Genomic DNA, 14,302 nt, shown 5'->3' on the forward strand with positions numbered 1-14,302 from the left:
TATGGTTCTTCTCGCGTGCATAACATATTGATGACAAAAACACTAATCTATGCCACGAAAACACTTTTACGTGGTTAAAATCACTCCCCTAACAAAGATATCGACATAGTTTTATCAGTTCGAAGGACCATAGCCACCATCTCTCGACTCTTATTTAACAATAGACGACAATCTTATCAAAAAAAAAAAAAAAGAGAGTGATCGATGTTTCTAGGCGATCAAAATATGGTAACATCCATCATCAGTGAGGTGTGTAGCACACATGATTATCCAACTACCAAACTCTGAATAAATGAAATAAAAGCTTGTACGTTTCTCTTTTTTCTTTTTTTTTAGCAATCATCCGCTTGCTGTTGCTTCCATTCTGCGAGCGAGTAATGATTCAGAATAGAAACAGCCATGTCGGTGTGTGCCTCTACTTCTTAGCTTTCTTTGGAACCCTGCAATAAAATACTATTACTGTTAGTTTATGAACAGAAAAGTCCACAAGAGCTTTCATGAAAAAGTGGACAGGAACAATCTCCTACTCAGGTTTCTGCGCAGCAGGTGCTCCGTCTCCAGGCCCCTGTTTGTCAACAGATCCAAGATAAATCAGGAATCATAAGAACGAGTAATCAGTTCTCATTAATTACCAATGGCAGAAATTACAGAACTGACTGTCACGAGAAGAGAACAATGTTCTTCCACAAACTAAAATCATTGAGACAGGAAAAAAACTTGCAGAAACTTTTTCATCCAAGCCAAACAAAAAAAGGTTTCATCACAACATTTTTAACACAAAAAAATGATTTGATCAACTGAATTAGTCGATGTTTTATCGATTCTAACACAAGTATAAGAAAAATACTAATCGTTAAGATGTGTCGTCTGCGATGAGTGTCAAGAAAATATTTTTATGATCGAGGAGTTTATATGGATAATTATAAAAACTACTTAGCAAGAAGGGAGCATGAAATATTTGTTCGACAAGAATCATGAAATATTAACAATAGAAACAGTTGAAAGGGAAGAATAAATGGGAAAGAACTTCCATAAGCTGCATGCCATATTTAAAGGAAAACAAGATAATAAATTTTTCAGACCTGAGCCAGGCGTTCCTCTCTCCTGGCAATCTTCCTTTCTCTGCTGGCCTTGCTCTTGGCTCGTTTAGCTTCAAACTGGTCGGATAAGGTCTTCTCTCTTGCCTTCTCAGCTTTGGATTTATGAATGCTTTCCATCAGCACCCTCTTGTTCTTGAAGACATTACCTTTCACTTTCATGTACATGTCATGGTACATGTGCTTGTCAATCTTCTTCGACTCACGGTACTTACGCAGTAACCGCCTGAGAACTCGCATCCTACGCATCCAAAGTACCTTAGTCGGAAGCCTGGCTTCTCTTGTACCCCTGCGCTTACCTGTAATATGAAAAACATCATTCGAGAGGATAGGGTGTAGAAAAATGTAATCCAATAAGAATCGTACCATATCCAGAATGCCGCCCTTTTCTCTTTGCCTCCAGTGCCCTTGAGCCCAGACGTCGCACTTCCCATCCAAAGCCATTTCCCACAGAGTGGCTGTGAAACCAGGGCAATCAAGGACGAGCTTCCTGATGAGCCTACTGGAGTGGAAGTTCTCCAAAACATGGTCCTCTTGTGACTCATTTGTCTTGGGCAGGGCTGCCAGTGAAGCTATTGCTTTATGCAAGGCATCCATTCTATCAGCAAAAGATTGCAAGATACCGTCACTTCCACCAACAGCTAGCTGCATCCGAGGAAACAGAATGAGACAACAAAATATAGTCGCAAGACATCATGTCCTTTTCAGTAATAGATTAAATGATAAAGAACAAACTGATCTTTTTAAGCCACTTAATTAATTTTCTTTTTCAAGAGCCTAATAGGGCACTGACGCCAGAAAATAGACCAAGGCATGTCCATGTGAACCACTAATGAACAACAGGATTCACAACATATACAAAATAGGACACATCCATGTCGAGAATCAGGATATCTTTGGGGACATTTATTCTTCTTTCCTGTGGAAGACCAATATCTAGACAAGAGAGTCTTGTTAATGTATGACCTTGGGAAAGTCAATGTACACAGAATTGATCCTACAAGCAGGGAGATAGATACCTTGTCTGGAAGCCGTGAACTCATGGGTAAAAACTGTAGACTTCAATTCCAATATCAATTTATTATTATTGTCATAATTGTTCCTTCAGATATAATGTAATACGATTAAGAGAAAACCTAAAGAATCACAAGGTCGATCAATTATTGCTTTGGTAGTAATAACACAATAAACTAATTGCTTTTTTCCATCATAGTTCTATAAACATAAATTGTGAAAGTCAAAGTACTTCCTAATATTTGGAGACTAGAAACAGTAATCCAGAACAAAAGGCCATTGGCATGTTAAAACTCCAATGACACATAAACCAGCCTAAGAAAGAACTTGCTGAAACGACATTTTAGAGGTTCTCGTAAGCTTTGGGATAAAAAAGCTTACGAGGATCTGCCATTGCTATGTAGCTATATAAATTTTAAATGGTTTCCAGTTCATGCGGGAGTACTGTTAACTATAATAGACATGCTTCCTTTCAAATAGTTGATGAACAACCAAAGAGAGAACAAACAAGAAGTAATTAAGAATGTCACTTCAGGAAAAGATCAAAATGTACCAATATCGTCTTATGAAAGCTTGAAGAAGAAATGGGTTATATCAAGTGATTATAATCTTGTCAACCCAAGCTTAATTTTAAATAATAGTCCAGGGGATACATAAATTCACATCAATAAAAGAAAGAAATATTGACTAAAATTAAAAATAAACATGTGTAAAAAAATACAAACAAATTCACTATCGGATGGGATGAGAATCTACATTTATAATATAGATATCAAGCAGGTCATATGATTTTTTTAAAGCAATACTGCTTACACAGTTTCATATACTCCCACTGAAAAACCGTAGAAAATATCTTCTAGAATATGAAAACTTCCATACATTCCATGTTCACATGTGAGAAATTTTACATGATAATTTTCTTTCACATATGCAAACAGACGGCCATCAATGATAATTCAGCATTTCAGAGGGAAGGAGTATATACACATTTATATTTTTTATACTTATATTTATCTATATAGGTATGTGTGGAACTTTCCAATGACAAATACATAGTTTCAAACTATTGCAATATGTAATAGTCTCCAATTTTTGGTACATTAGACCACCACCTTTCAATAGCAATTTTGTTAATTATGTTTTTAACCAAATCAAATAGAAGATCGGCTAATGAGGGGATGCATCAGGAGTTCTACAGAAATGAGAAACTAATAATATTAATGCAGCAGCTCAGAAGAACGTGACAGAAAAAGAATACCTCATAAACTACTTCTTTGCCGAAGTTTGAACGGAGTAGCTCACCAACGTTATCAGTACAAGTTTCAAATAGTCCCTGCGGTAGAATGACCAGAAACAATGAAATCTTTTAAAACCATCAAGTGCATATTTCACAAAATAAAATGAACCAATTTTGTTCTTTGTTGCTTTTAGTTTCTCTAAAAATAGTAGTAAAAAATCTAGTAACAGCATTTACACTCTAGTTAATGAAAGCTTAAAGTTTAATGAGTAGCCTCTCAACCAGCAAAAGGAAACAAGGAAACCATGCATGCGTGTGTGTGTGTGTGTGTGTGTGTGTGTGAGAGAGAGAGAGAGAGAGGGAGGAAATACACTAGCACGATGATAGCAATTTCGCAAAGAATTGAACAAGGAGTTCTGGAATGTCAATTAAAGGCACAGTAGTAAAAGTCACACATCAAGAAAAGAATGGAACCTGCTACCAGCAGTAAGAGTTCAGAAAGTAAAAAAAAAAGAATAGGTGAATCAAACCAAATCCAACCAGAATATTGAATGTGACCCAAAGCTTGACAGAACTCTCCTGTATCCCCACCTCCAACTTCATATTTTGCTGTCTGAAACTGTGTCTAATATTATGGTACAAGAAGAAAGAAAAAGAAAATGTGTGTTACACTTGACCATTTAACATTGTAAGCTAAAAATGGTCCAGAATATTGCATGTCTGAAGCAGAATATTAAGTGTTACCTCAGCAAGCCCACTCTCAACCATCAATTCACATCTCCTGCGAAATGAATCCTTCTTGCCTCCGGTATCTAACTGCAAACTCTTCCTACCAACTTCACTGTTCTCATTATCTGTCATGGGAGACTCCCCATTTTGGCATTGCTCCAAGCCAACTTCCATGGGGTCCTCTGTCTCTTCCACCTGAGATGGAAGTGAACGGATTCAGATGATGCACATCTGCTACTAGCTTGAATTACATAATGATGGAAATAATGTTTGCCTGTGCAGAAAGGGAAGGAACAGATAAACTTAGACAAGCCAAATCCTCAGATGCAAAATAGCGTGAACATTGTGGATGAAGTAGCTGCAGTACTGTACGTCTTCCATTCTGGTAATTCATGAGATCTCTTTTCTCTTAGTTGCAAGAATCGGATCAAGAAACACTTCAAAAAATGTCAGCTATTGATCAAAACAAAGTAACTACCTTATCCAATACCAGATCCTTCAGCATTGTTTGCAGCTCTCGTATTACAATCTGACAAATGATATAAAAATTTTTCAACAAATTTCAGAAGGTCAAAATCAAAATTTTAACATCAAATATCAAACGAGCAATCACTTACCTTTGTTACAAGCTTCGTATCATCAACTACCGAAAGGACACAAACTAGCAACTGGAATAAAATATTGCCAAATTAGTACAAAGTTATTATGCCATATAATTGCATTCATATACTGTTCAAAAATCACAGATAAAGCCTTAGGACACCTCAAATTTTATATACCGATTTAATCCATCAATAACTCCCAATGTGGAGCCATTAGTGTTTCATAATATGTCGCTCTCAAATATAATTCCTCGTCAATGTCCAACATATATAAATGGTTTTTAGACAAACAGAGCATCAATGGCAAGCCCTTTGCACCATTCATGACAGCAATTTCCTATATGTCATAATTCACTCCATACCAATTGTCATAACCTAACTCAATAGATTAATTGCCTAGTAACTCGGATAGACTCAAGTTATTAGTTGCCAGTCCACTAAATCTTATGTAACAATGTAATCCATGAATAACACCAAAAGTTTTCAAACAAGCAAATATAAAGAGCCCTGAGTTTCCGAATGGTCCCTAAAAGAGTACAGAAAATTAGTGAATTACAGCACAATATGGTAGGTCACAAGAATCTTTCTGATCAAATTCCTCCACTATTCAATATTTTTAAGATAAGGCAGTGGAGTATTCTTGATATTTGATAAGGCATGCTATCACTGTAAAACTAAAAAGGTCACAAGTTTCCAGATCAAATATGTACAAATTGACTGTAGATCATACTGGAAACCGCTGCTAACATGAAAAGACATGCCATTGGCACATATTATGATAACAGAAAAATTGTAGAATACATATTTAAAGCCAAAAAAATTGCAAGTCTGATCAAAATAATGTTAACAAGGGAAAATAGAAATATGATGGACGAAAGCAATGCTAGAGAGCAACATCATATTGTCAAAAGTGGATTTGGTCGGTTAACTGAATTTAGACAGTTCATACAGAAGGTTATGTATGTTGAGGGTTGAGAAAAAGGTGCTTACAAGACTCCCAAGTTGATCAAGTGAAAGCTTTCTGACATGACCCTTTATGCCTTTAATAACCTTTTTTCTTTCCTGTGAAATTGAATCAAGTTATAACATTCCAAACAAAAGAAATACTCAAGTTTAGAGCATAAAGAAACTAAGCTGATTCCTGTGGTATTATATGCTGTGTAATCTAGAAGACCAAATCATAGATTTCCATGCCTGATCAAGAATGACAGCATATTGATAAAAGCCACTTCAATTAGTGATTAGAAGGCAAGTAGTATGCATGACTATGAGAAATAAAAGCAACAGATGCAACAAGTTATCATGAGAATTACTGGAGATCAATTAGGCCATGCACCATAAATCGCATTGAATATAGTAAATAAGCACTTCAACTAACTGGCTGAAGGGAAGACAAAATTGAACACACAAACATTATTACACACCTTTGCGCTTGCATGCTTGACACAGAGGATACAGATCTTTAGACCATCTCTTGTGTGAATCATCCAAGCAAGAAGTGGTTCTTTCACATTTTTGTTTTTAATTTTCCTCTTTTTCTGCATCTCTGGAGCTGAGAAATGAGGACTCTCCTCTGCAGAAGCTGACTCTCGCACAAGAAGAGGTAATAATTGTTGAATCACATCTGCAGCAGAGGACTTCAAATGGAAAAAATAGACACAAACTGTAAGTTTTAAAAAGCTTAAAATTATACAACATATTGATGCAGTAGGTAAACATGACCAAGATCACCTTATCAGCAATTGTGAAAAACTCTATGAGGGCCTTGTGTATAATGGAATGATCAACAATCCCTTTTTCCAAAAGTGGCTGAATCACAGACATAATGTGTTGCAACACAGATGATTTTTGTAGTCCAAGTTTAGAAATTATATCCACCAGCCTGATATGAGATGGGGCACATCAGAAGAAAATAACATAAAAAGTCGATGGTAACAAAAAACTTTGTTGTGTTATAACACCATGTCAGCTAACATAAATAACATAATCGTTATATTATATAAAAGCATAAAAAATATCGCCTTAGGGTGTTTAAGGTTGCATGATATGTTTCACCATTGGAATTTGTTTTAGAAGCCCTGAATAGGCTCAAAGTATTATATTTTGATTAGAAGATCAGATTTTTGTTAGGTAATTTGGTTAACCTCTTTGGAAGCATTCCTTCTTAATCCTATCCTTTTCCAGGTCACATCAGCACCTAGATCTAATGACTTAGTCTGCAGCTACCAAACACATCACTTAAATGCTTTCTTAAATCTGTCAAGTAATACTTGTTGAAATGGAGTCACATACTTCCACCACGTATCCAAACTTACAGATAATTATTGAAAAGATTGGATACTTTTAGCCTCATAGGATATTTCATGGTAGTATTTTGTTCGTTAACTATCATAGAGATGGATATATGATTAGATAGACTATTTACATGCCTTCTGTATTAACCATCAAATTATTGAAATATGAAACTAGTAGAATCATATTGCTCCATTTAGAAGTTCTTACCCTCGCTATATGCTTGAAATACAATGCCATTAAACATAATTTTGTTTATGGATAATAGTTGTCATCATGCATCGCCTATTCTAACAACATAAACAAATATTAACCTTTGTCATGTGCAAAATTATATATTACAATATTTTTATTGTAATATCAACTCCTATTTTTCAAAGGTTTGATATAGATTTATCCATGTCGTGTTGGATTGCTAATGCAAGTTGTACCATGTTTAAATGTCCAAGGAATTCTGATTTAATTTGGTAATTATGCACATGGTTCAACACCGAATCCGAGAGAAGTCAGGTAGTTTTTCCTAATTCCTTAGCTAGTAGTTCTATTCTTTAGTTTTATTGAGTATTTATTTAAGAGTATCTAGCTACTGAAAATCAATAATGCATATATCGTTTGTTCAACATTTAACAAAAAAAAGCAAAAAAGTTTCTATGCCTATCCCTAGGACACTATACTCCCATTTCTCCCTTATTGCCCTTATATTGCTTCCCACTAATTAAGTTGGTGTCTATAAGTTTCAGATAAAATAAGCCCTAAATATATTACAATTCATACAAATTCCCCGGGTATAATCTCCTAACAATGAGTCAACATGCTCATCTGTTTTGTTAGAACCACATTGGAGAATAAGAAAAATAAAGAAAGCAATATTAAAATACAACCAAGCAAAAAAACAAGCATACAGTTTTCTTGTCCATATCCGTTATCCATAATATATCATCCTCATTGAGGACGATTCAGAATTCGTATGACCAAAGATGATTTCCATATTGCAAAAGAGGAAAGAATATGCATTCATAACCCGAAAATACAAAGACAAGTGCAGTCCAAAGAATCTCTTATGTTCCAATTACCTGCCTGAATTTGTTAAGGTCAGGTCCTTAAATAATTGAAGCTCTGTAGAGTACATCTCCATCAAAAGGATTTGCTTTTGGGACCCATTGGCCAAATGGAATACATAGTCAATGACTACACGGAGAAACAAGATACGAAGAATTTTTGTTAAAAAGATATTGAAAATATAAGCAGTTATACAAAAGCTCTAAAAATCCTTTTATAAAAAATAAGCCAACGCATATTGGCGATAAAAAGAAGTGCACAATAACCTCATCAAAAGATGTGTAACACTCAAAATGACTGTTCATTTGTTGAGGGTTTTTTTGGATGGAACAAAGTAAATAAAAAGGTACAGAACAAGCAATTTTTTATTTCATAGGGGGGCCAGTGTTGGTGGCAGGTGGGGGCCATTGTTGTAAACCTAAACAATTCAGTCAAATGATCATATAATTTGCATCTACCTATAAAGGAGAATTTAGCTTAATTTACGTTTAAAATGGCATGTGTTATATGTATTCCTATATAAAGGACTTGTTGAATTAAACCGAACCTGAATTATGTACATCAATAGCCTTTCCAAAGAAAACATCGAGTTAACCACAGCAGAAAATCATGGCGATAAGTAGACAAGTTAAGCTCAAATATAATGGGCAAGGTCCATAACAAGACCATATAATAATGATAAACTATACACTAACTCATAAAAGCTTTTATCAAGTCTCATTATAAATCTAAGCAACCTCAACTCATTGGATTGGCAAGTCTTAAGTCTTTAAACCTTAGCATTCCTAGATATACAAGAGGGTCTACAGAAGGAGGGCAAAGGAGAAGAGTTGTTTTTGACAAAATAAAATTAGAGCAATCACAAAGGCTAAAATTTGGGCATCAGTAGTTAAACTAGACACAAGTATAAACTTCAAATTAATAAAATTATGGCAAGATACCTCGAGAAGAATTCCTCTGAATTACACCTCATGCAGTTACAGTATAATTAAATTTGGATTGTGAATAGCCCGCAGGTCCATTTTCCATAATCAAAATTATGATCAAATAACAATATATACTAGAATGCTTAAATTTTAGATACCCTACAAACCTGCAGATCCAACTGAATGTCGCAGAAGAGAAGTCACATGCCCATGTAGAGAGGATATGAACCATTCTAGTTGTTTTTTGCTAGCTGAGGAACAGACAAAAGAAATCTCATTCAACAACGGAAAAGATCCACATAATTCAAATCAAGCTTTACCATAAAACATATCCAGTTCACAAGTTATATGACATACCATGATCTAAAAGTTTCTTTACTAAATGAACTGCATACTTTTTCTGTGAAAGAGCAAGAAGATGAGGCCGAAGAGCCTCGAAAACAGCATCTCTTTCTTCTTGTGTACAATATTTGACACACGTCTGGTAAATAGTAAAACACCATAAAAGAACTAAATAAGTTAATAATAGAATGAAAAAGCATACTATCCATCACATGCTTTGTCGTATAAAATTTTAAACATCTAAAACTCCTGAGGTTTAGTCTTCCAAAATCTAACATTGAGAACACATAAAATTTAGAAGTCAGTTGTTCACAAGAAAAATGTCAGAAGTATGAACTTAAACTCACTTGAAGAACACGTGCCGCAACATGAGAGCCTGCAATCTCCACAAACTTCCCATTCATCTTACGTAAGGCTTCACTTACAAGCCTAAAGAAATACTGTCCCAGTAAATAACAGAGAGATAATGGAGAGCAATAAAACAGTTGAGCACTTACTCGGATCTCGCTTGTTTGCCAACGTTGTAACATCTCATTTTTTCCCACAATGAAGCAAGCTCCTGCAAAACATCAAATTCAACTCTTATTAGCAGTTTCTTTAGAAAAGGTTTAGAAAAAAATCTCAAGCATTACTCAAATATACATATTGTATGTCAAAAGGGTGAAAAAGATCAGAGAATAACTATATGGAAATCAAAGGGTTTGTTAAGCCATAATCTATAGTTTGAGAAAACAAAAGGTGTTGCACCAAATTACTTTACACAATAAACTTAAGCATATATGTTGATTACCGACAATGCAAACCAATATGACAAATGAGCACTATTCAACTATAAATTACCACTTTCAGGCCTTGAGGATTTGATTGGTGCTTGAATTGGAATTCTTGAGGCTTGCTATAAGCTAAGAGCTAATACATGTGCATTGGTGAGCAACTTGGCACCAGCGAACTAGCGGCCTAAGTGTGCTACCCAAGGTTCCGTGTACCGTACCGTACCGGCGTTTCAACCCGGCTTGGTACGGTATGATACCGGTGTACCGGGCGGTACATCAGGGCGTACCGAGCGGTACACCCTGATGTACCGAATAATTTTTTTTTTCATACTGTAGCAGTGCTACAGTATAGAACTGTAGCACTATAGCGGTACCAGGCAGACCGCGTACCAATAACCTGTCGGACCGGTACATACCGTTCGGTTCGGGCGGTACGCTTCGGTACGGTAGACCTTGGTGCTACCAATGACACATGGGTTTTTCTTCTCCATTCTATGTTCTTAGCTGCCATCAATATTGTTCATTCTTGTTGGCCTTACTCATCTCTCCCAGGAGACTAGTACAGTAGCTTATTAGCATTAAGTTTTCACTACTCATCTCTCCCAAGAGATTAGTACAGTAGTGTATTAGCATTAAGTTTTCACCAAGGATTGTCATGTCAATTACCACATGTTGTGCATGGACTTACCAACCAGCAAAGACCAACTTCATTCAGCAAACCCTTTCTCCATAAAAGGAAAATCCTTGGTTTTCAAGACAGTGTCCACTGACATACTTCTTGGTCTTCTTCTTTTGCCCTATTCCTAAGTTTCTGGAAACATGGTTGGTTGCCTTCATTTCCATGTTATCCCTTCTTATACCAAAAATAACTACACCCTCAATTTCAACCTGTGTAGCACATCATAAGCCTAAATGAACTGTGACACATAAATCAAACGTCAATGCGTGTCTTATTATAGAACATGTGCTTGTCTATCACACGAGAGATTTAATATGCCGACAAAAATCCTGGCACAGCATCATGTCCCTAAACCATCACCTTGCTAACATTGCACATGCCACGAGACACAGTAAACAAAATTCAACCAAATAATTGAGGCTACTAAATCCGGCTGAAACTATGACACAAACAGAACAAGTGGATCAAACTATTTGTTTTGATTATGCTATTTACACCTACAAACACAAGAAAAACAACAACAACCAAAAAAGTGATTCCAAGAACCATTCAAATAAGACATTGTTCGAACAAATCATGTAATCATTAGGCAACTCAACAGAAGCTGTAGTATAATAAAGGAAGAGAAAATGTTTGTGCAGTTAAAATCAAGCTTACTTTCTCAAGGTTGTAATTTGGTTTCCTCTTCTTCTTCCTTGTTTCTGCCATTTCCTGGACAAACCAAACGGTATCAAAAATCTGGGAACGTTCTCAGACATCACAGTTGAAATGCAAATTAAACTAAATGTAGCATTTTAAATATTAGATTAATAATGCATGTTCCCCGTGAGGATTAGAATCCTCTCCACGACAATTAACCTTTAGGGATTACACTCCATCTTAAAAAAATATAGAGAGCGACATACAGAAATTAAAGTATGCAAGTATACAAGTTTTCTCGTCTGCCAGCCTTCTGTTACACCAAAGGAACCAAGCAAATGAAGGGTCAGTAAGGCCAATCGAATTGAGGAATAGGAGAAGATCTCGTTCATCAGTACTCTTACAAAAAGTTCAAGAAAATAGTCTCTAAATCAAATAAATAATCAATTAAATACAAAGATTACTCAATCTGATTCAATCTTATAAAAAACAAAGACCGAGAAAAAAATGAATCATTCAGCAAACTTCTAACCGTACTACAAAGAAACCCAAAAGCCTCAAACAAAATCAGGCAAGCAGATGATGGCAGTGCAGCAAACCTTGGCAGCCAAGCGCCTCTCCCTTGAGGTCTTAGGCTCCTTCTTCGCCTGTACAGTGGCCTCATCGCCGGCCTTGGTGGGCTTTCCCGATTTTAACTCGAACGCCTTGGACGGCTTCTTGAAGCCTTGCGTTTTGAGCTTCTCCAGCTTCGAGGCAGCGTTCTTAAGCTGCATCAACTTGGGCTTCCCCCCTCCCTTCGCCGCTGAGGGCTCACGCTTCCTCTTCTTGGATCCGCCAACCTCCCCCACGACCGCCATGAGCGATCGAAGGAGAGAGCTCTTCCGACGCGGATTAACTTATGGAAGGACGACATTAGGGTTTTTGGATGGGGTTTTGAATGGCCGATTTAGGGATCCACAAATGGGTCGGGTCGACCCGTCGATTCAGCAAACCGGCCCAAAAACACATATCTACGGGAACGATTATAATATTTTATTACTATTTATGATCCCTATTTTACTATCTAAATTTTATTCCAATATATCTAAACTATTCATTTATAAATCTATTTTTTAGAAAAAATATAAAACTAAAATGCTTTATTTGTGTTTTGTTGGTGACGTTGGAAAAGTTGATAAACAAATCATCCTTACTATCACTCCATGCAACTAATTAGTCATTCTTTTTCTATTTATAATCTAGGCATTAATAAAAAGATGATTATCAAACACTCACTTATTTGCAAACCTCACTTGGGATTATTATTATTTGTCACTTCATAAAAAACTATTTTTACTCAATTTAATCTCGTCCTTGTCGGAAATGGTTACCATATGTAGTATCTGCAAAAAATTAGAGTCAATAAAACAAGAGTCTTTTTTTTTTCAATTTTCAAAGCCTATTGCCATCATTTAATAAAATTACTATAACATAGTTTAATAAAATAAAAAATTACTAAGATCAAAATCTGATATAGATCATGTATCAAAATCAATTTAGACACCTATCAATCCAATTTAAGTGACTGGAATAGATTCAAGATATATATATATATATATATATATATATATATATATATATATATATATATATATATATATATTTCTTAGCCTGAGAACTTGCGTCCAAAGTACCTTAGTCAGAAGCCTAGCTTCTCTTGTGCCCTTGCGCTTCCCTGTAATATGAAAATCATTGGTCAAGAGGAAAGGTTATGAACAAAATTTATTCGAATAAGAATTATACCATATCCAAAAACTAAAAGAACTTGCATCAATCAGCTAATAGAGGTCAGTCTTCAATAAGATGTTCAACTGTCAGGTTGCTTTAAGATCAAAAAAGTATTACACTTTTTGGCCAAAATCATTAACTATCTTCTCACACTGTTTCCTTTGTCCTCTAGTACTAAGTAAGCAAAACAATATTAACAGTCTGATAGACACAAAGAACCGCAAGATTAAACTTATATTGTTAATTCAAAAGGGAATCTAGAAACTTGAAGAGTGCAGAATGCATACGGTATGAACATACCAATAAAACTACAAAAAAAAGCATCAATACCCCAATCTCAACCTCAAGATGGGATAAAATTCACGATATTAACAGAGCAGTCAAACCATCCGATAAGCATCTATTAACAAATGCCCCGCGGAGAAGTAGCCGCGGGCAGAAACAACGTCTCATACAAAAAGCATACAGCTCTGGGGCTCCTTCGAGCACAAGGGCAGGATCGATGGCAGACACTACGCTACAGCCAGGAATGATCAGAGGAGGAAAGGTTCTTACGGGAGTTGGCCATGGAGATCTCGCTGACTTCATTGGGGTCGAGCCACACCTTGCCCAGCCCGCACTTGAGGACGCTCGCGGCGAGCCGCTTCTGGAGCTTCAGCGACACCATCGTACGCCGCCTCCCTCAGCTCTTCTTCCTTGAGGGGGAAGAAAGAAAGAACGAACGAGAGAGAGTCGGCGGCGCAGCGAAGAAGGGCTTCTAAGGGTTTCTCGAGGGTAAAATTGTAATTTACTTTTCTTTGTTGTTTTCGGTTATTTTTTTTTTTACACAAAATGTGGTAACCGATGAGGACCACATTTTGATGACATAAAGTCGAATTTATTTTTTTTCTAATAAGATAGTTAATATCATTAAAAAAATTTATATGATAAAGTTTTCGACCTTTTAATTTTTAAGTGAATCAGATGCAAATATTAAAAATTTATCGGATGATATTTTAAATCTTAATTTTTTTTATAAATAAATATAATATAATATACTATCTCATCAGAATAATATTTTAGATATAAAATTTCAAACTTGTCCTTTAGTAAATAGAATTAAAATTTTGTTTATGAACTTTTCGCCCTTTAACTATAAAAATTTAT

At 35.7% G+C, this 14,302-nt stretch overlaps 1 protein-coding gene across 5 annotated transcripts; it reads right to left on the reverse strand.

The window, feature by feature from the left end:
- Positions 1–1,117: 1,117 nt before the first annotated feature.
- On the reverse strand, positions 1,118–13,884 carry LOC135629348 (pumilio homolog 24-like). Of its 5 annotated transcripts, XM_065136571.1 has the most exons (18): positions 13,712–13,884; positions 13,063–13,103; positions 11,408–11,461; positions 9,796–9,857; positions 9,646–9,727; positions 9,314–9,437; positions 9,124–9,207; positions 8,045–8,159; positions 6,411–6,561; positions 6,104–6,316; positions 5,670–5,741; positions 4,695–4,745; positions 4,556–4,606; positions 4,352–4,459; positions 4,093–4,272; positions 3,370–3,444; positions 1,464–1,742; positions 1,118–1,396 (listed from the first exon to the last, which is right to left on the reverse strand). In XM_065136571.1, exons 1-18 carry the CDS (start codon positions 13,821–13,823, stop codon positions 1,256–1,258), a joined length of 1,995 nt encoding a protein of 664 aa, XP_064992643.1. In that variant the 5' UTR covers positions 13,824–13,884; the 3' UTR covers positions 1,118–1,255. The 5 variants fall into 5 exon arrangements, with proteins under 5 accessions (XP_064992643.1, XP_064992642.1, XP_064992645.1 ...); XM_065136570.1 differs by lacking the exons at positions 13,063–13,103; positions 13,712–13,884 and adding an exon at positions 11,989–12,704; XM_065136573.1 differs by lacking the exons at positions 13,063–13,103; positions 13,712–13,884 and having other exon boundaries at positions 9,352–9,437.
- Positions 13,885–14,302: the final 418 nt, after the last annotated feature.

The sequence above is a fragment of the Musa acuminata genome, chromosome BXJ3-1 (genome assembly GCF_036884655.1).
Source record: "Musa acuminata AAA Group cultivar baxijiao chromosome BXJ3-1, Cavendish_Baxijiao_AAA, whole genome shotgun sequence".
NCBI classification, from domain to species: Eukaryota; Viridiplantae; Streptophyta; class Magnoliopsida; order Zingiberales; family Musaceae; genus Musa; species Musa acuminata.

Bases quoted from the DNA above. Each gene is read 5' to 3' on its own strand.
- LOC135629348 (XM_065136570.1), bottom strand. From the start codon at position 12,246: ATGGCGGTCGTGGGGGAGGTTGGCGGATCCAAGAAGAGGAAGCGTGAG. The intron at 8,160-9,123 runs GTTTGTAGGGTA...TTCTCCGTGTAG, and splicing joins ACATTCAGTTGGATCTGCAG to TCATTGACTATGTATTCCAT. The intron at 4,746-5,669 runs GTAAGCACCTTT...ATTTTATTCCAG, and splicing joins TTGATCAACTTGGGAGTCTT to TTGCTAGTTTGTGTCCTTTC.